Source organism: Stegodyphus dumicola, chromosome 7 (genome assembly GCF_044657685.1).
Source record: "Stegodyphus dumicola isolate Sdum_Otavi_A_Nest chromosome 7, ASM4465768v1".
Lineage (NCBI taxonomy): Eukaryota > Metazoa > Arthropoda > Arachnida > Araneae > Eresidae > Stegodyphus > Stegodyphus dumicola.
This window is the reverse complement of record NC_140774.1, coordinates 175,710,288-175,732,469: the sequence shown is the minus strand read 5'-3', so window position 1 is coordinate 175,732,469 and position 22,182 is coordinate 175,710,288. Positions and strand designations below refer to the sequence as shown.

At 29.6% G+C, this 22,182-nt stretch overlaps 2 protein-coding genes across 6 annotated transcripts in view; one reads left to right on the top strand and one right to left on the bottom strand.

The window, feature by feature from the left end:
* The window catches only part of LOC118191949 (sphingomyelin phosphodiesterase 4), a 52,452-nt gene extending 43,944 nt beyond the window's left edge, over positions 1 to 8,508 (bottom strand). The window contains exons 1-2 of one of the 2 annotated variants that reach the window (XM_035362848.2): positions 8,162 to 8,508; positions 2,796 to 2,879 (exon numbers count right to left, since the gene is read on the bottom strand). In XM_035362848.2, coding sequence (XP_035218739.1) covers positions 2,796 to 2,879; positions 8,162 to 8,215 — 138 coding nt within the window. In that variant the 5' untranslated portion in view covers positions 8,216 to 8,508. Of the gene's footprint in view, positions 1 to 2,795; positions 2,880 to 3,946; positions 3,966 to 8,161 lie in introns of those variants that run through there. The other variant, XM_085821079.1, reaches the window with a different exon arrangement.
* An 11-nt stretch (positions 8,509 to 8,519) lies between these two features.
* LOC118192198 (uncharacterized) lies at positions 8,520 to 19,504 on the top strand. 4 transcript variants are annotated; one of them, XM_085821080.1, is made up of 7 exons: positions 8,520 to 8,875; positions 13,250 to 13,426; positions 14,151 to 14,213; positions 14,481 to 14,546; positions 15,045 to 15,113; positions 15,242 to 15,310; positions 18,106 to 19,504. In XM_085821080.1, exons 1-7 carry the CDS (start codon positions 8,723 to 8,725, stop codon positions 19,120 to 19,122), a joined length of 1,614 nt encoding a protein of 537 aa, XP_085677206.1. In that variant the 5' UTR covers positions 8,520 to 8,722; the 3' UTR covers positions 19,123 to 19,504. The 4 variants fall into 4 exon arrangements, with proteins under 4 accessions (XP_085677206.1, XP_085677208.1, XP_085677207.1 ...); XM_085821082.1 differs by lacking the exon at positions 13,250 to 13,426 and having other exon boundaries at positions 8,521 to 8,875; positions 18,106 to 19,503; XM_085821081.1 differs by lacking the exon at positions 14,481 to 14,546 and having other exon boundaries at positions 8,522 to 8,875; positions 18,106 to 19,503.
* The last annotated feature ends 2,678 nt before the right edge of the window (positions 19,505 to 22,182 follow it).

The window sequence follows — 22,182 nt, the reverse complement described above, 5'->3', positions numbered from 1 at the left end:
TTAGGGTTCCACATAAATTTTTCCCTGCTTTCCCATAATCATTCCAGCCTCCAAAAAGGAAAATCTGAAGGGATTAAAAAAAAGTACAAAAGGAAGAGATTAGGAGAGTTGGCTCTAAGATTGTGACTCCTGTATTAAAAAAGACGGTGATCCCTTGGAGGGTTAGAGCAACTCAGGATTGCCACAACTGTACTCCTAAGAACTGAGCCCCTGTGGGTGATACCAGATTTCATATAGATTCAATTTCCCAAAACATATTGGTGTTGCCTGGTTTCTTTTACATGAACCTTTCATAAAGAAATTTATTTCTAATCTTGAGCTCTGAAAGTTTTACATAAATCCTTTAGAAGCATAACTTGTAATACTTTTATGTAAAATTAGTAAGCAAACAACTAGAGGCTCAAAATAATAACTGAGGGGGGAAGGAAGCTATTTTCATTATTCAAGACTTCCAATCAATTTCTGAATTCTAAATGTCAGAAATGTATTTATAATATAAAAAAGTATAATAATTAAAGTATTGTCTGCATTCATTTATATGATTAACTTAAATCAGCAGAAATCTTTCTTCAAGTTTGGCATTGATGTGGCTACGTTTTGTATGGTCAACCATCTGAATCACCACATTTATATCAAGCTGATATTATCATCCGAGATAAGTTAGATTAGGTTATTTGAACATGGCACAGTACACAAGGGTTACCTGGCTATGGGAAGGATATTTCTTACCTTTATTTTATGACAATTTAAGGGTAGAGGAGACTTTTGTGGAAGAAAATTAAAAAAAAAAAAAAAAAAAAAAAAAAAGATTTTAATCAGTTTAAGTTTGAAATAAATTGGCTTAAAGAATTATATTCACACTAGGCTAAGAATCCAAACTGAAATTTATAGCAATGCTGTGAATGCTACATGTGACAAAAAAATGTTATTTATTGCAACAAATTATGAAATTCTTAATAATAAAACACCCCCAAGCTACCATATAAAGAAATACAAAATTATAATTGAATATACATTTTTAAAAAAGATATTTACTTCATATTCACTATATTAATTATATCTGGCAATTAAAAATGCCAAATATTTGCTTTAGCCAGAAACATTGTATTCTGAAAGAAAAAGTACAGTATTAATAGAAAATTTTAGCAAGTCCTTAATACACATTCACAACTCAATAACTGCCCACTTACAGAATAGAACAATCAAATGTAGCTACAAGAAGAAAACTCAATTACAATATTATCATAAAAAATAATATTCATTATTTTATCATATTTCAGTTTTTCTATTATTCTGCATATTTTTCTTATCGTGTATATAATAATATTCTTATTTTCTATTATTTATTTACAAATTTATTATTGCTTGAGATTTTCTGTTACATGTGCCTTGTAAGTTTAAAATAACATTAAAGACAGAGAAAAATGTGATACATTGGAATTCTTTTTAATAACAATTAAGTTTCTCCAACAAGAAGGCGCATTAAAAATTTTGTTACATCAATTTCATGCCACTAGTATTTTACTATTTGATTTATCAAAATGTGATAGTCTGACTACAATGATTAAGGGTTACCAAATTCAATTCATTTGTTGATAACCAGGCAATACAAATAAGAAAACAAGCAAAAGCAGTTTATTTTGACATATAAATACTTTTTCATCAGCAATTAAAAGAGATATTTTTTCATTACCACACATTTACAGCATCATTATTGGTGCATTTTGGCTTATTTCTTTACCCACCACTTTGGCTTGATACCAGATGAAATATAATGGCCAGAAAAGTGCTCTAATTTTGTGTTAGTGACACTGACTGCCATACCAGTGGCTTTGGGTTACAATCCTGGAGAGGGCATGGATATTTGTAAGCAAACAGTGTTTGTGAGGCAAGAAGGCACTCAAAACATAAGATGAGGCAAAAGTCCTCTAAAGAGGTTTTGTGGTAGGGTAACAGAAGTGGGAGACATTTGAACTGCCCCTTAGGATGTTCTGCTTCAAAACAAGGTGAAGTTGCACACTTGATGAAGTGGGAGTACAACCTGTAAAACCAATGTTGAAATTTCAAAGTTCCTCCCTGTGGGAAAAGAACATCATTTTTGTTATTCTTTTCTGATTATGAATAAGCTTTCATTAATTCCCAAAGTTTTGTTGCATAAGCAGTAGGTAAAAGAATGCCTGATCCAACAAACCATGTTTATGTTTGAAACTTTTCTCTTCTCTGTGTGAATGATGGCTGCATTTCGGTTTCAAGGCACATTTTAATTCCATGAAGTGATTACAAAAACATAGTCTTTCTTTGAGAAGAATATGTTTTTCTTAAAGAACCAGAAATAGCTGGTTCACCTCTTGGCAAATATAAAATGGTAAAATCTATTAAAATTTTAAAAAAGGGGGGGCAAGTGATAGTGGCATAGCTTTAACTGAAAAGTTACTTTCTCAATAGCGCTTTTATCATTTCAGTAACTGGTAACAGAAGTTTATATGCAGCTATGTAATTGTTTTTTCTAATGATAATTAATTGCTTTTTAATGAAATTTTAATCTTTAGTTTTAAAAACAATTAAAGTTGCATTTTATGAAACAAGATTATTTCAATCAGCCTGTTTTATATTAATTTGTAATAACATTTACCATTCACTTGTGTACACTTAAAAACCAAAAACTTTATAAGATACTACAGAAATGCCAAGAATACCGAATATAATTTAAGGTTTATGAATTTCTATTAAGATATTATAGTAAAGAATGTTAAGATAAAAAGCATAACTTATTCATTATTAAAATACAAAAATACCTTCAATGGTGAGTCTTGAAGAAGCTGCGTAAGATGAGCACATCTTTCAGCCAATGTATAAGTCAGTGCAGTTTGGAAATTTGCCTGAAAGAATTTAAAAATAGAAACAAAGATTTTAAAACAATAAGAGTTTTCAAATACACAAAATCATTTGTCATTTGTAATAACAGTAAATTGCATTAAAAAAAAAGGGCCAAATGAGGTTAAAGATACAGCATATTGCTTATTCCATAATTTAAAAATTTTAAATTCCACCAAATATTCCATATTGCCAACATCATGGCCATTTTAACTAGGAAGTACCAAAAGTTTGTATTGGGAATTGTTTTCTCACATTTACAGTTTACTTATATTTATTTACCAAATCACTTAAATTTCATATAAGTTTCTTTTCAAACAAACAAAAATATCTTTTTCTTTATCATTTACATTTTTACTTGTTAAACACATATTTTGTAAAAAGAATATTTTTAACATAAGTACATCATTGAATATTTGTTGTGTTCATATATATATTCAAGATAATACTGCTTACTTAATTAAATCATTGATATTTCCTAATTATCCCCCCCCTCTTCACCAAAAAGCTGCAAACCCATTGCCAACTTTCAAGAGCATTTGCAAACTTATTCCCAAACTAAATTTTCACCAAGCTAATGTGCGGACAGCAAAGGCCATTTTCAAAATGGTGGCACACTAAGTATTCCATACAAGAATAATCAACCAGTAAAATTGAAAAAACAAAAAATATTGGTAATAAAACACATGAAAATTCATTTGTTGATGCCAATTTTATGTAATTCTCTAATATTTTTTCCACATAGATCGGTATGTATACAGGAAGAATCAACAGTGTGTGCAGTAATAAATGGTGTGCAAAGCCAAGTTTCTACTAATCTCATTTTTTTTTTTTTAAATTAAAACAGATCCTCATGTTCATGGGAAGAATAGTGCAAAAAACAGGCTTCTTGCATTTTTAATTTTGTTGACTGGCTGTTGTTTTATGTAATTCTTAGTATTCCACCATTTTTGAAAATGGCTATTGTCTTTTGCATCTTAGCTTGGAAAAAAATTAGTCACCAACGATTGACAACTTTTTGGGAAGGGGATATGGTTAATCAGAAATTAGAATAATAATTAATGCTACTTACATATTATCTCAACAACCTTAGCAGCTGTCACCAGAATTTCAGAACATCAAATTTTAGCAAACACGAGCACAACTATTCTTTGGCCATCTATGCTTATAACCATCCTTCACTCAAGCAAACATTGCCATTTTCATCTGCATTCTTCTTCTATTTGAAATTTCAACGGTTTTTATAGATAAATCTTGATTTATTTCCACTTAAACTGAATTTTCAAGTATGAACTTATGGAATTTGCTTCCAAAAAAAGAAACAGGAAAACATTTTGCAGAAATACAGTATTTGCTGCAAAATTGCTGAAGGAAACAATGTGAGAGATTTATTTGATAGATACCTGGTGCTTAATGCTGAGTTTATGCAGTTCTCTTATGTTCATTAAGCAAAAGCAGATCACTGTGTACATGCAGAGAAGAATAGTGCAAAAAAATGCAATAAGATTTTATGAAAATTGTAAGACTTTTTCATTTTTACTTTATTATACCATCTTTATTTATTAATTCAATTTTTTTATCTTAAATTGTTAAAATGTGTTTTCTTTTGATATGTCTATAATGTTGGGTGACTTATGATATTTCAGTTTGGGAATTGTTTACTTAAAAAGGGGTACTTGCATATTAATACCACTGCACTTAGGTATTAATGCAACCGCAGCAGAAGATGCACTGATGCACCAATAAAGCACTCTACTCTTCTTAATAAAATTATTGAAAACATTGTAGATGGTAGCACAATTTATTCTGACAGTTGAAAAGGTTACCAACAAAGAAAAAGGAGGATTCCTAGATGCTAAAGTTAATCATAATCACAATTTTATTGATCCTGATACAGGAGTTCATACACATACAGTTGAGAGGATGTGGGGCAGTGCTAAATGGAGGAACAAGAGACATAGGAGGACAGTGAGACATCATTTAGAATCTTATTTATCAGAGTTCATATGGCGACAGCATCAGGTCAAAGAAAATAGAGACTGTTTTGAATTTATGTTAAACTCTTATCGGCCCATTTTCCACCCAAATACGATTGACTACTTTGTTTTTAAATAAAGTGTTTTAATTTATGATTTGTTGCAAAAATTTTAGTCATAGTTTGGCGGCACTTAAAAACCACCAAATCAGCAGCTGCGATGGTGTTAATACGTAAGTACCAAAAAAAGGTCCCAAGAAATCACTAGCTTGCACCAGATAAATAATTTTTTCCTTTTACTCTATCAAAAATTTCCAAAGTATGCCAAGGTGGGTGCGTTAAAATGTAAGCACTTAATTAATAAGTACAACGAGGTTTTTATTTTATACACTTAGTAAATAATTTCCTTTCTGATAATAACAAAGGAAACTGAAAGAAAAATCCTTGAAAATAAAACTGTGTGGTATTTAAACTAAAGATTTGCACTTAAATAATTGAGAATATACTAAAATATTTTGCTTTTAATAAATAAGAAAGTGCTAATATTTTGTTGCATGCTCATTAGCCTTTATTATTGCTTTGAAATGTCATAGCACAGACTTGGCCAGGTTTTTAGTTGTATCTGAAGCTCTTTTGTCCCATTCTTCTTGATCAGCATGTTTCAAATAATCTTTGCTTATTATTTTACATTGCTACAGAGTTTTTTTCAAGTATCAGACATTTTCAATGCCAAAATGTTCGGAATCAGGAAAATGTATGAAGTTGCTACACACAATGATACAGATACCATATTTTCAAGAACAGTATGTTTGGAGTCATTGCCTTGCTGAAATATGAAATTTACCGAAGTCTAACTTACATTTAGACTTTTCTTAGCAGTTTTTGATTTTTTTTAGCAAATCTAAATACATTATGGGCTTTATAGCACCATCAATGAAAACAAGCTTCCCAACTCCATTTGGCAGCCATACAAACCGTAAGCATAATGAATCCATCCCGTATTTTACCATTACATGTAGAGTTTGGGCTCGAGCTTGATACTCAACAATTTTTGGTCATTTTTGAGTACAGTACAAGGTCTGTAATCCGGAATGATCTATAATACGAACCTCAAAGACACAAACTTTACGCATGTGCGTAAAGAATGCGCATACATTACGCATGCGCACGTTGAAAGAAATGTTTAATAAAGTAAACAAATAAATATTAAGCTTTTTTTTTTGTAAAATTTGATACCATTTGGATCATAATTGCTCTTTATTTCATAAATTACGGTTTCATATTTTTAACTGTATAATTTCTGCATGTCATCTTACCAGATTTAAATTGATGATCTATAATCCGGAAAAACCCCTAATTCAGAATCGTCGAAGTCCCGACGAGTCCGGATTACAGACTTTTTACTGTACTCGATACTCGAATCAAAGCCCAACGGGCTTTCGAGCTCATAATAAACATACAAAATATGTTATTAATAATAATAAACACACAAAATATTTATAAACATACAAAATGTTTTTTGCTCTGAATTTTATTTTTAATTTATTTGTCAACATATTTCTTAAGAATCCTAGAAGACATTTTATTGGTGTCATAAAACCGCTTCTTTTTAAGTACATAAAAACTAAAACTTTTGTAATTGTATTACAGATAAGTAAAGTTAAACAATAAAAGGATCATAAATATATACAGTAAAATAATGCTTTTACTTTTACCAGTGCTTTTACCTGAACAGTGTTGAAACTTGTTTTGGTAAAGAGATGAATTTGTTGCCGCCTACAGTACATACAGAAATACAAGGATAGCACATAGAAATACATATACATACATATGCAAGGATACATATACATCGATGAATTTGGTGATGAATCTGGTGACGGAAATAAACGCTTCATCAAAGCAGCTGCTAGTTCTGTAGAAGCTTTTGATGGCGTTTTATTTAAGTTGTTTAGTGAATTCATCAAATCTATGATGTTTTTGTTGATTCTGTTATTGATGTACAAATCGATATTTTCAGAAAGAGAACTACTTATTTCAGATTCTTGTTCAGTTAACTTGTCTCGCATAAAGCTGATATGCTGTTCGTAAAGTGGCTTGTTTTTCACCCATAGCATTAAGTGCCACTTCAATTGATACATAGAATTCAAGGATGCATGGATCAATTCAAGGATACATGTACATAGAAATGCAAGGATTTTTAATCTTTACCGATAGAAACAATACACTTTTAATTTTAAGTAATAATGTGTATATAATATTAAATAATGATTTTGCTTACTTTTTAGTATCAGTAAAAAAACAAAATTACAAAATAACAAGACAAAGGATTATCTAAAATCACAGATTACAGTATAATAAACAAGTGTGATGAGGAATGAACCACAGCTGTTCAAAAGTGATGACACAAATTTATTGTCTGAAACTTTCGAACATAAACAGTAGTAGTAAAACATAATTTTTTCAGGTTCATTGTTTAAATAATACATTTCTTCCATACCTGACAATATAGGGCAAAGAGGGAAAACTTCAGTTCAATATCTCCACGATACACAGTAGCCCTCTAAAGTGTTTGTACACTTACGAGTTTCAGCGAAATATTGTTTTATTCATTAATAAAAATTAATATTTGAGAATGAGAATTTTTTAACAATATCTATAAATTTCTTTTCGCAAAAATACATTATTTTATGAGCATCATAAAAGTCTTCATATACTTTAATGAAATCTGACTATTAGTATTTTGTAGGATATCTTGCAGCATTTATGACATCTTTCAACAAGTGATTATGACTGCTGATGCTTAAATTACCTTGTTTACTCGCGTAATAGTTGCACTCCCATTTTGAAGCAGCAAGAAGATATAAGTTGTATATCAGATGGCAAAGGATCGCAAGTAACTCATGAGCCGCAGTTTGGCCATGTCTGGCCTAGATGTTGGGGCACCCAATTCCACACTAGAGCCCAACTTATTTCCTCTTGCTGCTTCAAAATGGGAGTGCAACTATTACGCGAGTAAACACGGTAATTTAAGCATCAGAAGTCATAATCACTTGATTCTCAGCACAAAACATGTAAGATAATTAAGGAAAATGGCCAATGCAGAAAGTTCTAAAAAACAAAAATTAGAAATTAAAACTTTAATTACACTACTGATATGCAATGCGAAACAAGAAAAGAAATCATTATCTAAGTAAGAGAATTAAAATAAAATCTTCAAATAAACCGATTAATAATAATAATGTTCAAAATATAAATTTAATTGATTTTCGTTAATCTTATTTAAAAAATGATTTGTAACAAACACAAACTTACAAGCAAAACTTGATACGAATGTGGACTACCAGACGCAACGGAACCCGCCATCATACTTAAATATTTTGAAAATAAGCTATTGCCAATCTACACGCAAAAATTTTAAATTTAACCACGCATTTAATCGATGCCCCAGTTTCAAACCTGAAAAGCTATTATTTTTATAAATTAGGCTTCTAAATTTTTCCCGAATTAGTTGAACCCCTCTTTTGATGTAATTATTTTATCTTTGATGATGTGGAGTTAAAGGCCTAGCGCACTCCGTAAATTAACTTTCTTGATCCAGTTTAAAAAATCTTTATAATTAACCACGTTGGCAAACGACCCTTGAGCAGGACTTGATGAGGGGACTTGATGAGGTTTCTTTATGGAGAAGGAGGACAAAACAAATTTGGAGCTTTCAGAGACACAAAAAGTCAACACATAAGACACAACTAAGGCTACTATAAAGGGGAGCTGAATCATCATCCATTTTGAAGCTAACTTGTTGGTATTCGCTATTGGATTTGCACTGATTTGTTGACATATTTGTGGATCGATTTCGACCTAATTTTCAGAAATATGGGTGGGTGTGCTGCACCAAATTGTTCGAATCAGTCTCAAAATAACTTTAGGATGTTTCGTTTCCCTAGAAATGAAGAAAGACGAAGAAAATGGATAGTTAATTCTCGTCGAGATCAATGGATCCCGGGCCCAGGAGCGTATCTTTGTGAGGTAAGTTCAGCTTCGTATTTTTCCATAAAATGTTAGAAAAATTACTCTTCTTGGTACTTTAAAATATGTATTTTCATTTAACTGTCACTTATTGACGATCAACTGATTTTATAAGTACAAAATCAACTGCGGAATGTGTATGTGTTTGTGCAGTAAAATATCGTTGTTTCTTTTGTTATCGTGAAAAGTTTATACCGTTTGTAAAATTTGTATCATACATTTCATGTAAACTTTGTGCTCAGTTAGAAATGTGATGTGCCTTTTTCTTTTCTTTAATTTTACTGTACAATTGGTTATTTAAAGTAGCGATCTATGTTTTGATTCTGATGTATTGTCGCCAAATCGGATATTTGGCGCCAATGTTAAAAACTGGATGGTATGATCCAAATAATAAGGCTCCTGTAAACCAGGCTGAATCACCAACGTTTCTCTCTTGGCAAGGGAGTGAACGCGCTGCCAATTTTGGCGCGTTTATCGCACACGCTGGCTGAATGTCTGCTGTTTTTTTAAAGATTTATTTTATAGACGCGCGGTATTCAGCGCATATAAACTTTTCGGATAATTTATTAATTCTCGAATGGTATATAGACGTTTTCACTTAAATAAAAATTTCGCGTATATTTTGTAAACATATTCAAAATAACTTATTCTTTAGATGTTTCAGTTTCGTTAGCAGACTATAATAAATAAGATATGAATAAAAACTTTCAATAGTGTCAAATGGGGAAATAGTTAAAGCGTAGAGTGTGCAAATAAATTTATCTTAATGACATTTTAACAAAAATTTCCATAAAAACACTGTAAATTCATACTAAAAAAATAACTTAAGAATATGTTGTCATTTAAGTCTGAGGTACATGGAAATAATTGTGCAAGATTCTGAAGAAACACTTTCTTTTAAATGTGTGAAATATTTCATAACATAATATCGAAGAAGAAAGTACAGCATTCTGTGTTTTGGATGCTTTTCGTCAAATGTAATATAAATACGAACTAGAAACCGTAATAAAAAGTCCTTCCTCTTCAATCAGATCACCTTTGTGTTGCATTGTATTTGTAATACTTCTAAAAATCCAGTTTTTACCTAAATTAAAAAAACAGTTATTCCATAAAAGATAATAACTTTGAACGTATATAGAATGAATTTTGTAATTTGAGTTATGTTACAAAATAATTCATAGTTTATATATTTTATACTAATAATTTAGATAAAACCTGTCCAATTTAAGAATGTGTGTTAACCACATTCTTAAATTGTAAAAGGACGACTTAACCACATGTAATTCATTTCAAAGCATAAAAGAAAGCTTATTTTTTATTTTACACAGCAACAGCATTTTCATGCAGTCAAGTTTTTTTAACTGCTAGTTATTATACATAATACTTAATTTTAAACCCATTCTTATTAGAAAGCATAACTAAGAAACTTCTTTTTAAAGCACCACAGTGATTGCAAAGAATGTCGTTAAATTTACAAAAGTATTGAAGATATATTGAACAGCATTATAACAAGAAAGTACTGTACAAAATATGTAAATTTAGCATAACTTCTTTTTTAATATTTGCATAGTTTCCTCCAAATGAACCTTAATGGGAAGTTATCTTGCGAAAATTTAAAAGTATTAAAATGGCCTCTATTTAAGATGTAACTGCATTTATAATTATTTTGTAATTGCGAATAGATTATATTATTGCAATTAGATTATGCACTTACAACATAATTGCATAAAGTAATGAAATTAAGAGTTCACAGATACAATGTAATATAATTACAATGCAATTACCTAAATTGTAATTATAATCACTTATTTCATACCACAATATTATTACAATCACAATGTAATTTAAATTGGGTACTATATTTGCATACCCTCCACTCAAAAGGAGGTACTGATAAGCCTGGAAGTTATTATCAACAAAAAGCCTGTTCAGGACAGTTTGATGACAATTTCCACCGGGCGAAAAGTACATTCTTAAGCCCAGGCAAATCATGACAATAAAAATCATTTAGTCTTATGATTCACTATATTTTAAACCCTAAATTTGAATTCTGCACCAAATTATTTACCTATATTTTAACATACTTTATGAATTATTAGAAGCGATATGGCAAATATCTTCTAAAAATAACTGTAAAATATTTGTATCCATTAATTGATTCAGATACACACTTTTATTATTTAAGTATATCAAAATAACAGTTTCATGTTCCTGAAATACAAAAATTATGGAAAAAGTTAAAGTAATATTCTTAGAAGCATATGATATTAGTCACCAGATGCAAAATTATAGTTAATTTTTTGCCCTAAATACAATTTTATTACACAGTAGTCAAATGTGTAACTTAATAACATGTTATATAAAAAATTAATGATAATAAGTTTATCAGAAATGAATTAATTCTGCAAATAAACTTTCTGCACTTGAAAATTTTCTACACCTGAGGGGAGGGAGAGATCTAGTAAAATTAGATTTATTATAACTTCAGTTGGACCAAACACCTTCTCTCTATATATATGCATCACTAAAGAAATAAATAAAATTATCATGCTTAAAAAACAGATATACCATACCAGTTTTTTTTCCCCTTGTTACACTTTACATTGAGAAATAACAAACCGTACAACACTGAAAAATACTATCCTTGAAATTTTGTTTAAATGAAGAAACACACACCATCTTTTTATTTAAGCATTACACTTCAAAAACAGATACACATACCAATTTATTTTCACTAGCCTTTATACTGATAACATGTCATATAAAAATGAAAAGAATTATCCTTGAAATTTAGATAAAATGAAGTAACACAATGGGAAAATTTATGCACACGGACATCTTTTTTCTATTGCATGTTGTCTGACATGATCCACAAGTGCCTAAAAATGTACCCAAAGAAACGCATTTCAATATTAACAAAAAATTGTTTACAGATTAAAATTCATTCATTTCATACCAGTATTATAAAGATCATGCATGAAACAAATCTGCTTTCCCATACTTTTAAGTAAAACTTTTATACTGGAAAATAGACTATATTTCTATAATTAGAAACAAGAAAATACTAATTTGAATTTTTGCATTCATTTCTAAATCTTTACTCCATTGCCAAATTGTATAATACTGTGATTATAAATAAACTTGCACAATCCTTGCAATTATTGAAGTCAGATTATATATATTTTGTCTCACACTATTCAATTTATTCTATTGACTTCAGATGTCAATGTCAAAATTCTGGAAGTTATTTTAACAAAGAAACAGTAGTGGGCACCGTGCATAAACAACTCATCTAACTTTTTAACAATAGTGATTATAAAATAAAGAAAAAATTATATATCATTCCAACGATATTGCAACTATAGTATAATGTTACATATATCTTTAGCAAACATTCAGATTTTATCTTGACTTTCCAAATTATTATTTATTTTTTAATAAATTTCAATATGCTAATGATTTTCATGTTACATTAGTATAAATTCCACAATTAGCACAGGAAAACAAAATCCGCGCTTTATATTAGAAGAGAAATTTCTTTTCCATCTACATTGGCGATGTTTGGCGACGGGTACATTAACCCTAGACTAATTTAATTATAGCTATTATTACAGAAATTAGCAGATACTCAGGTTATTGTACACAAGAATTTCACTTTACTTGCACATTATAAACATCAGAGAAGCTTTAAACTCTAAATGAAGGCGTAATTAACATTATACTTACTAAGCAAAGTTCAGCGCCTGGACCAGGTTTCCAATTGTGTCTCTTCGGCAATTATTTACCCATATTTTTCTTCTTTCTTCATTTTTAGGAAATTTTACCAATGTATGACCTTTCCGTGAATGATTTGAACAATTAATAGCTGTACATCCGCCCATTTTACACAAAAAAAACACAAAAAATTGTTGCACCTTAACCACTCAGCCGCCATTAAATCTCCCACTTGGGAGCGCGAATGCCTGATGATTCAGCCTGGTTTATAGGAACCAAATAATAAATGATTTTGTTTTTTCTTTATAGTAAGGTAAATATATTCTGTATTTTTAGACATTTTTAAGAAGTTAAATATTAATTTAAATATTCGATGAATCGTTTTGATCCCATTATTATCCTTTATTGTAGTAGTAAATCTTAATGTATTTTTAACTATAGGTCCTTTAAATTTATTTTTAGTGTGTGAGCAGGAAATATGTTTTAAGTAGTTTTACAAACATGATTACTTTTTAAAAATTTTGTTTTATTTTCACAAAAAAAATTAAATTTATCAGAAAATTACATTCTTAAATTAATATAATATATGTAACTGTAATTAAATACTAGTGCTTTTGATTTTAATGTTAAATTTCATGCATGCTTGTGTTAAATATGCAGGTACATTTTGAAGAAAATCAATTTGAATGCTCTAGGCAAGATGGGCGTAAAAAACTCAAGCCCAATGCTGTGCCAACTCTTTTCAATGTGCCTAATCCCCCACAACTGTTGACCCCACAGCGTCTAAAAGGCATTGGTTTACCAAAGCACCGTTCAGTTACATCCAATTTTTGTAATGTATGTGTTTTTTATTTTTATAGTTTTCATAAAAAAATATGTTTTTATTAAAAATGGACTAAGTTGCTTTATAAAAGAATCAAAATACTGAAATTAAGGCATTATGTGATAAAGCTGTAATTACAGTCCCTAAGATTAGATTAAAAAATTAAAATTTTGCTGTTGTTATATATATAATTAAGTATGTACTTTGTTATTATAATCATATATTGAAAATTAGGCATACAACCTCAATTTGATGTAGTTTTTGGATAAAGTTTTTGTAGTTTTTCAAGGACAGTTATACATGGGTCTGGTTTCTTCAAGTTTGCTCCTAAAAGAAAGAAACCTGTATCTGATTGCCTTCAAAGTCAAAAGAGTTTAAATCAAAATTTGTATTAAACTAAAGTTGCTTTTTTGCTTAATTTTAAATTCCAGATAAATAGAGAGAAATATGTATTCCAGATAAATAGAGAGAAATATGTATAAGTAAAAGAAATAATATTGAAATTAATAACTTTAATCTTGAGTAATACAATAATATAGTTATAATACATTGATTTAAATGTATATTTTAATGTCTTATATGTCTTGTCTGAATGTTGTTATTTTTTGTTTAAAGATTTACAAAACTTATTAGGATTATTTATATTATTTATTATTAAAATTACATTAAGTATATTTTATTTATCAGCATTTTCAGGTATCCTTACTTATATGTGTTTCATAATTTTTTCATCTTCAGGGTGGCTTGCTGCACAGTTTACCTTTATTAACTGAAGCGATTTCTGTTGCTGAACCATCTGTTGTAAGTCTTCATTTGAACAGTTATTAAATATTTAGTATTATAAACTTTTTCTAAAAAGTATTAACGCTGTTTCTAAAATTTAAAAATATGTTAACGTAATATTTACTTATGTTTAAGAAGTATGAATGCTATGAACAGTCCAATGTATTTATGCTTTTTTATAAGTTACTTTTAAAATGGTAATGATTATTTGTATTTATTTTTATCCGATCAGAGTTTATAATTTCTTTCACTTCCACATATTTCATATATTATAATTTCTTTTAGATTCATTTGCAACAACCTTCAGCTTCATATTTTGGAGAAATAAATTTTGCTGCCGAAGTATTTGATGTAAATTGCCATTTTGCACTTCTAAAAAATTTTAATAGTTTTTTAACATCTATTCGTAAACTGTACTATGTTTCTTTAAATGTTTCCATCTTCATAATCATGCACTTTGTTTCATTTCACCAGTGGTTGCAAATGTGTACATTACAGTACATCTCAGGTGTGTTTGCAACAACATTTAGCATTACCTTCTGATTAAATAACAGCTGCTAGTAAAGAATCTATGCTATGTGATCATTTGAGCAGCTATTAAATGTCATATGTTTTACATATATTGATGAATTTTTATACGATTTCTGAAATATGAAATTGTTTGTCTTATGGTTCCTAAACAGCTGTACTATATCTGGCTGTTGTGCTATGGAATTATTTTTGAATTTTGAGTGTTAACAATTTATTATCTATTTATGAATTATAAAATGTTATGTAAAATAATTATTTCTTAAAATGAATGTAGTTTATATTATCTGTATTTCTAAATTTCTTATATATATATTTCAGGTTTGTTTGCAAGAACAAGCTTCAACTTCATCTTGTGATAAAATGCCATCTATTTGTGAAGGATCTCATGTAAGTAGATAATTAGTGTATTATTAAATTGCTTGCTTATACAAAACGTTTCTATAAACTTTTTTGGGGGGGTAAAAGGAATGTAATTAATTTCATCAGCATTTACAAATTCTTTGTGTACATTTCAGGTTTGTTTGCAAGAACAGCCTTTAGCCTCATTTTGCAATGAAATACCATCTATTTGTGAAAGCTCTGATGTAAGTTGATAACTAATGTATAATTAAATTGCTTCCTTATATACATTTAAAATGTTCTATAAAGTAATTTTTTGGTAAAAGGAATGTAATTAATTTCATCAATAGTTGCAAATTCTCTATGTAAATTTCAGTTTTGTTTGCAAAAACAACCTTTAGTCTCATCTTGCAACCAAATTGTAATTAATTTTAATTAATTTCATCAGCATTTGTGAAGGCTGTGATATAAGTTGATAATTTGTGTTATTAAATTGCTCATGATTATGGAGTGTAATGCTTCTTTGGCGAAATGAAGCAACTCCAATGATGGAACACAGCAATAACTTTTATTTAACACTAAAAAAAAAAAAAAAAAAATGGCGACATACAAACAAGAAGAGAAAACATATTCTATAAACTTATTTAAAAAAAAAAAAATAATTACATGCTTCGTGCGAGAAAATGCATGCAGCTCTCGAGCCTGCATTTCAATATTGCCAGTAATCTGTACATTATTTATTATTTATCTATTTCAAATGCACGAGAGATTAATAACGATATTAAAGCTGTTACAACCTCTCCCCCAACGGAGAGACTTTTTCCGAAGGGAAAAGTTCTGTAAAATTTGACAGTTTAATAAGCTCGGCTTGCTCAAATGCTTAAAGAGAAAAGGTAATTTCTCTTATAAATTTCCAAATTTTCAGACCGAAAATTTTAAGTTTTAAACAAATATTTTTACACCACATTTAAATAAGAACAAAATGGACAGTGTTCAAATTAGTCTTCCTTTTTTTTCTTGACGGCGCCTAGATCTCTTCCATGGTGGACCAGTTCCTTGGCTATAATTCACAGCAAAGCCTTTCCTCAGTTCATCTGTGCCTTTCGGATAATATTCATTTGTCATTTGCTTTCGACAATTGTTTTCTTCGTGTGTTAGTATCGGCTTTGATATTAAATCAAAAGCCGAAAGATGATGATAACGCTGCATTGCAAAATGATTCTCAATATTAATTTCTTTATCGTTTTTCAAATTTTCATGAACATCTTCCACGTTTAATTCTGGTGATTTAACTTTTTCTTCAAATACATCTCTGGATGCTTTATTTTCTTCCTTCATCGGTTCCAAGATCTGCTCTTCAGCTATTTTTCTTTTCCTTTAAGCTCTAGTAGAAACGGCATTAAAATGGTATCACTAAGTTTACGTTCAAGTGATAAACGATTAAAATAAGGCAGTTCAGTGTTAACAGGAAGTAATAACCTGATATCACTAATTACGTTCAGTGATGAACTAATAAAATAAGGCAATTCAATATTAACAGGAAGTAATAACCTGGTATCACTAATATTATGTTCAGTGATGAACTAATAAAATAAGACAATTCAATATCAACAGGAAGTTACGTTCAGTGATGAACTAATAAAATAAGACAATTTAATATCAACAGGAAGTAATAATCTGGTACCACTAATATTACGTTCAGTGATGAACTAATAAAATAAGGCAATTCAATATCAACAGGAAGTAATAACCTGGTATCGCTAATATTGCGTTCAGTGATGAACTAATAAAATAAAGCAATTCAATATTAACAGGAAGTAATAATCTGGTATCACTAATATTATGTTCAGTGATGAACTAATGAAATAAAAATATGCACGATTATTCGATCTCGGTCGGTGCCTCCAAAATAATTAAGACTGTGATACTTCTTTGGCGAAATGAAGCAACTCCAATGATGGAACACAGCAATAACTTTTATTTAAAACTAAAAAAAAAATGGCGACATACAAACAAGAAGAGAAAACATTCTATAAACTTATTTAAAAAAAAAAATAATTACATGCTTCGTGCGAGAAAATGCATGCAGCTCTTGAGCCTGCATTTCAATATTGCCAGTAATCTGTACATTATTTATTATTTATCTATTTCAAATGCACGAGAGATTAATAACGATATTAAAGCTGTTACAGGAGATAATCGATCCCTTGAAAAGCTGGAAATAAATTTTAAAAATCTATTTTTAAGTGAAATAAATTTTAAATATTAGAAAATAAAACAAAAATAATCTAGAAAATGCTGAAAACAATAGAGTCAAATTTAAAAACCCACCACAGTATAGGGAAAGAGACCTGGAAGTTTCATTTTTATTTTGTGGATTTATTATCTGTTTAAGTTTGGCATTTAATCCAAAGGGGCTTTGTCCCTGAAGGACTATTGTTTTCGTTTTGTATTGAAACACTATAAACGGTTGCATCACTTTTCAAATTGTTGCCACCAAATATTATCACCCTGTACTATATTTAAAGAAATTATATAGTGAAGAATCTGCATAAATGCATGTATGTTTTCGCATTCTGATAAAACAACGGTACCTAGAGCCATCAAATTTTGAATGACTTAATTCTACTGTGAATATGGACATCTGGAAGCCCAAATTTGAAATTCGGAATTTGTTTTAATATAGATTTTATATGTTGTAAAACTTTAACGAATTTTTGATTAACAAACTTGAGTATTTCAAAGCGAGCAATCGCAGTGTTGTACAGAAAAGACACTTTTATCTCCAGCGCGTGAGACAATGAATCGGGAATTCTGAAGATATGCTCATTTTAAAATTATCTTGCAATATTGCTGTTGAACTGAATTTTATAGTTTAAGTGCGAAAAGCTTGATATTTAATAAATAAAGGTAAAACACAAAATGTTAAAAAAAGCCCCTTTGGGTGTAATTTAAAATCTGAAACCTTTCAGATCTTTTTTGTTTGTTGTGTTCCCCCCTTCTTTGATGATTATTCATATAGATTTTTTCTTTATTCCAGGATGTTCTTTTAAGGAATTTTATAAAACAGCAGACTGAATTGATCTCGCTTCTGCAATGCCAGAACAAAATATTACTGAAAGAACTTACAGCAGCCAAAAAAAAAAAAAAAAAAAAAAAAAAAAATGAAATTATTGTTTTAAAAAAATGGCATAGCACTGAAATTCAACTTCATGACCTTCAAGTACAGCATGAGGAATTGCTGAAAGGAGTGAAAACATTTCATTCAGATGAACAAATAGCAATGTTGAAAATTCCTCGTAGAAGCATTGCAAAATGGTCTAACGAGGGAATAATAAAAGGCCTCAAAGTTAGATTTGTCTTGGGCAAGCATGGTTATAATTACTTGCACAGAATAGGTTTTCCTGTGCCTTCATACAGCACTTTAAATAAAAGACTTCAAGGTCTTGAAATGAATTTTGGAGTCATCAGTGACATGATTGAATTTTTGAAAATTAAAGGAGAAAAAATGAATGCTAGTGATAAAGACTGTATTTTATCATTGGATGAAATGGAGATTTCTGGCAATCCTGATTTTGATATTTCAAAATGTAAATTTATTGGTAAATGTACATTAGGAAATCAAAAGGATGCAGGAAATCACTATTTAGTTATTTTACTAAGAGGTCTGAAGCTGAAATGGAAGCAAGTGGTTGCCCATGAGATAACTGGACAGGTAACAGGATGCCAGCTGAAACAAATTGTTGTCAATGTTATCGAAGCTGTCATTTCTGTTGGATTTAATGTTGTTGGTATTGTTAGCGATATGGCAGCAGTAAATAGAAGCCTGTGGAATTCTTTGGGAATATCTGTTTCTCGAAACCAAAGAAATAATTTCACTACTGAAATTAAGGGCAAAATTATTTATGTATTTGCAGATGTGCCACATCTTTTAAAAAATCTCTGGTCTGCAACTCTTAATCATAGTATAAAACTGCCCAGTTATGTTTGCAGTAAAGAAAATTTCGTTACTTTGCATGTATCTGCAGGATTTATTAAAAGATATCTGGTTTACTGAAACAAACCAAAATTGTGGTTTGAGAACTATGCATCATCTCAGTAAAGAAGACCTCTTCCCCTCACATTTTGATAAAATGAATGTTGCTTCTGCTGTGAGTTTTTTTAAATTAAAACAGTTGTGGGATTGGAGAAGGCAGTAGCTTTAAAAGAGATAAGCCCTAATGCTCTTACAACAGCATGATGGATAAGATTTATATGTTAGTGGTTTCAAATGCTATCCTCTAGATGTAGAAAGAACTCAATTTCTGTGACAAATAAAAGCAAAAAAATTGAGTTACTTTTTGAATTTATTAATGTTATACAGCTTATAGAAATTGGTAAAGGGTGGAAACCATTACATACTGGTTTGATTCTCTCTACTTTATCAGCCATGCAGTTAGCAGAGGCATGTTTTCTGAATGATTTTCAGTTTATTTTGACGAGCAGATTGACACAAGATGCTCTAGAAAATGTATTTTCTCAGATACGCAGAAAAGCTGGTTTGAGGCCAAGTGCTTTGCAAGCTCTGAAAGCATTAAAGCTTATCTGTTTATCTCAGTTTATATCTGACATTAAGAACTCCAGTTATGCTGCTGATTCAGATATTTATTTATTAAACTATGCGAAAGGTGAATTTGAATTTCTGAAGGAGAAAAAAGCTTTAGAGCCTGTTACCATACCAGAAGTTTCTGATGCATCTCTACAGAATCTCACCCTTAGTGAGGAAAATCACGTCTGTTATATTGCAGGAGCTGCAATAAATTCTGTTTTGAAAAATGCTTGTAATTCATGCTCACAGTTTCTCTTAGTTTGTGAGCAAAATACTCCTTCCATTGATGAAAATAAGCAGTACGTAATTAATTTTGCAAATTTAGGTGGGCTTAAATGTCCTTCTCCAGAAATTTTTAAATTGTGCCTTCTGTGTGAAAAAATAATTCAAAATTTTCGAGACGAAATAATACATGGAACTGTAACTATGGATGTGGAATTTGTTAATATGATTTGTAAGAAAGCAGGCGAGGTAAATATTCCCTCCTGTTGCAATATCAAAACAAAGATAATAAAATATTATTTGACTGCCCGTGGAATTGGTCTCAAGAAGCTTCTTCAAAATAAAAGGCAGCAGCGGCAAAGTTTTGCATCTCCTGCTTTTAAAAGGAAGAAAGTAAATTAGAATCTAATCAAGAGTTTAAGAAGTTTTTGCTGTTCAGTTCTGTCTGTAAAAAAGTAGAGTAGTTGTCACTGAAAAATTGCTGCTTGTCTCTTCGAATAATAATTAGGCCCACCAACAGCTGAATGGTTAAAGTTACTTAATGCTGGGAGTTCCATCTTCTGTTCTATTTCCGAACAGGCTGGCTGCATGGTTGGTTTTTTTTGTGGTTTTTCCCCATGTGTAATGTGAATACAAGCCAGTTCTCCTTACAAAGTCCTCTACAATAGAAGATCTCATAGTCAGCTAAATCGGATTTACTTTTGTGTGACCTTAAATGAGGCATCAATTGTGAATCTGTTTTGGCATGTTATTAGGAATTTTGAATGAAACATTTATTGCTGTTGTGAAAGAATGATCAACTGATGTTTACCTTACTAATCAATGTCTTATAGTATTGTAATGGCTTGCAGGATTTTTCATAATGTGATGTTGCATATGTTTTACTCTTCTTTGTTACCAAATAAATAGAGTATGTTCCTAATCCGACATTTCTTCTTTTGTACCAGGGTTATGTAGTATGATGTGATAATTTGGATTTGTTTATAGAATACATAACAGTATTTTTTGACATTCTAATAGAACCAGTGTATTTTATTTATTTACTTATTGCTTTAAAACAGATTTTGAATCAAGGCTTACTTCCCACCCCCTTTGAGTATGCACATCAAACATGTTTAAGCTATATTTATAATATATCAATGAGATATATATAAATGAAATAAGTCTCTTAGATTAGCTCCTTTAATGGAAAAAGAACAAAATAAAAATGATATACCTTGAAAACAAGAATACTATCTGAATAGTGTTGGCTAAGATTTATTCAGATGGTTTTTTGCATTTATTCAGACATCTTGCATATAAATGACAATTAATTATATTATATTAGTTTTAAAAGTAAAACTAATATAATATCATTCTATATAAAGCTGTTTGATGTATAATGGAAAAAATTCAATTACTGCAGTATGTTTTAATAAAATTTGAATATAATTGAACTGAATTGCACTACATTAGACAAAAAAGCAAAACATTTTTATTTATTTATCTTTATTTTCACTATATGTGTTTGTCATATGTTTGTTACTAGAGGACTTATTTTATAGATTTGAAGCTAAATAATATATTTATGTTTTTACTTATGCAAATTAATTAATAAAAAGAACTGTGATTTAAGTATTGTCTTTGCTGTGATATAGATTGAATCTTGTTATGTTATGGAATTATCATTTAAATATTCAGATACGTGTAATATTAAGAGCATATGTATGTAAGTATAATTTTTCCAAGTGTAATAAAAAGTAACCATCAACAACAAATAAACTTATAAGTAAATAGTATCTGTAAATTCTGTATGTAAAGGTATTATTTTTATTTTTATTTATTTGTGTGTGTATTATTTTAATATTGTTTTTAACTAAATAAAGAAAAAAAAATATATATTTAATGGAATTTTTTACTCTATTAAATCTATGAATCCCACAGTCATCTGAGCATTGAAGTAATTTTTATAGCATTCTGCACTTCATTCTAAAAGCATTATAATTTAAAGGTGTATATCCTGAATCAGTATTTAAAATCATAAAGTGTTTAGCAGCTTTTTCTGGAAACACACACAAAATAACATTTTTAACAAATTTGCTACAGTAATAGACGTTTGATTCCATGTGAGCAAAATTCAAATAACATATTAAAAATAAAAAACAAGAATTAAAGATCAAATCTTGTCCTAAATTAATGGAGATTGAGGGATTTCCCTCAACCATATTAAGAATGTGGTTGAGGGAAAGCTCTTGTCAAAAAATACATTTTGAGATGAATAACATTATGCGTGTATTTAAAAGAAAAAATTGAAAATTCAATAAAGGA

Excerpts from the sequence above, each read along its gene's own strand:
- LOC118192198 (XM_085821080.1), top strand. The coding sequence starts at position 8,723 with ATGGGTGGGTGTGCTGCACCAAATTGTTCGAATCAGTCTCAAAATAAC. Across the intron at positions 15,114-15,241 it reads CTATTTGTGAAGGATCTCAT|GTTTGTTTGCAAGAACAGCC; the intron begins GTAAGTAGATAA and ends TGTACATTTCAG. Across the intron at positions 15,311-18,105 it reads CTATTTGTGAAAGCTCTGAT|GATGTTCTTTTAAGGAATTT; the intron begins GTAAGTTGATAA and ends TCTTTATTCCAG.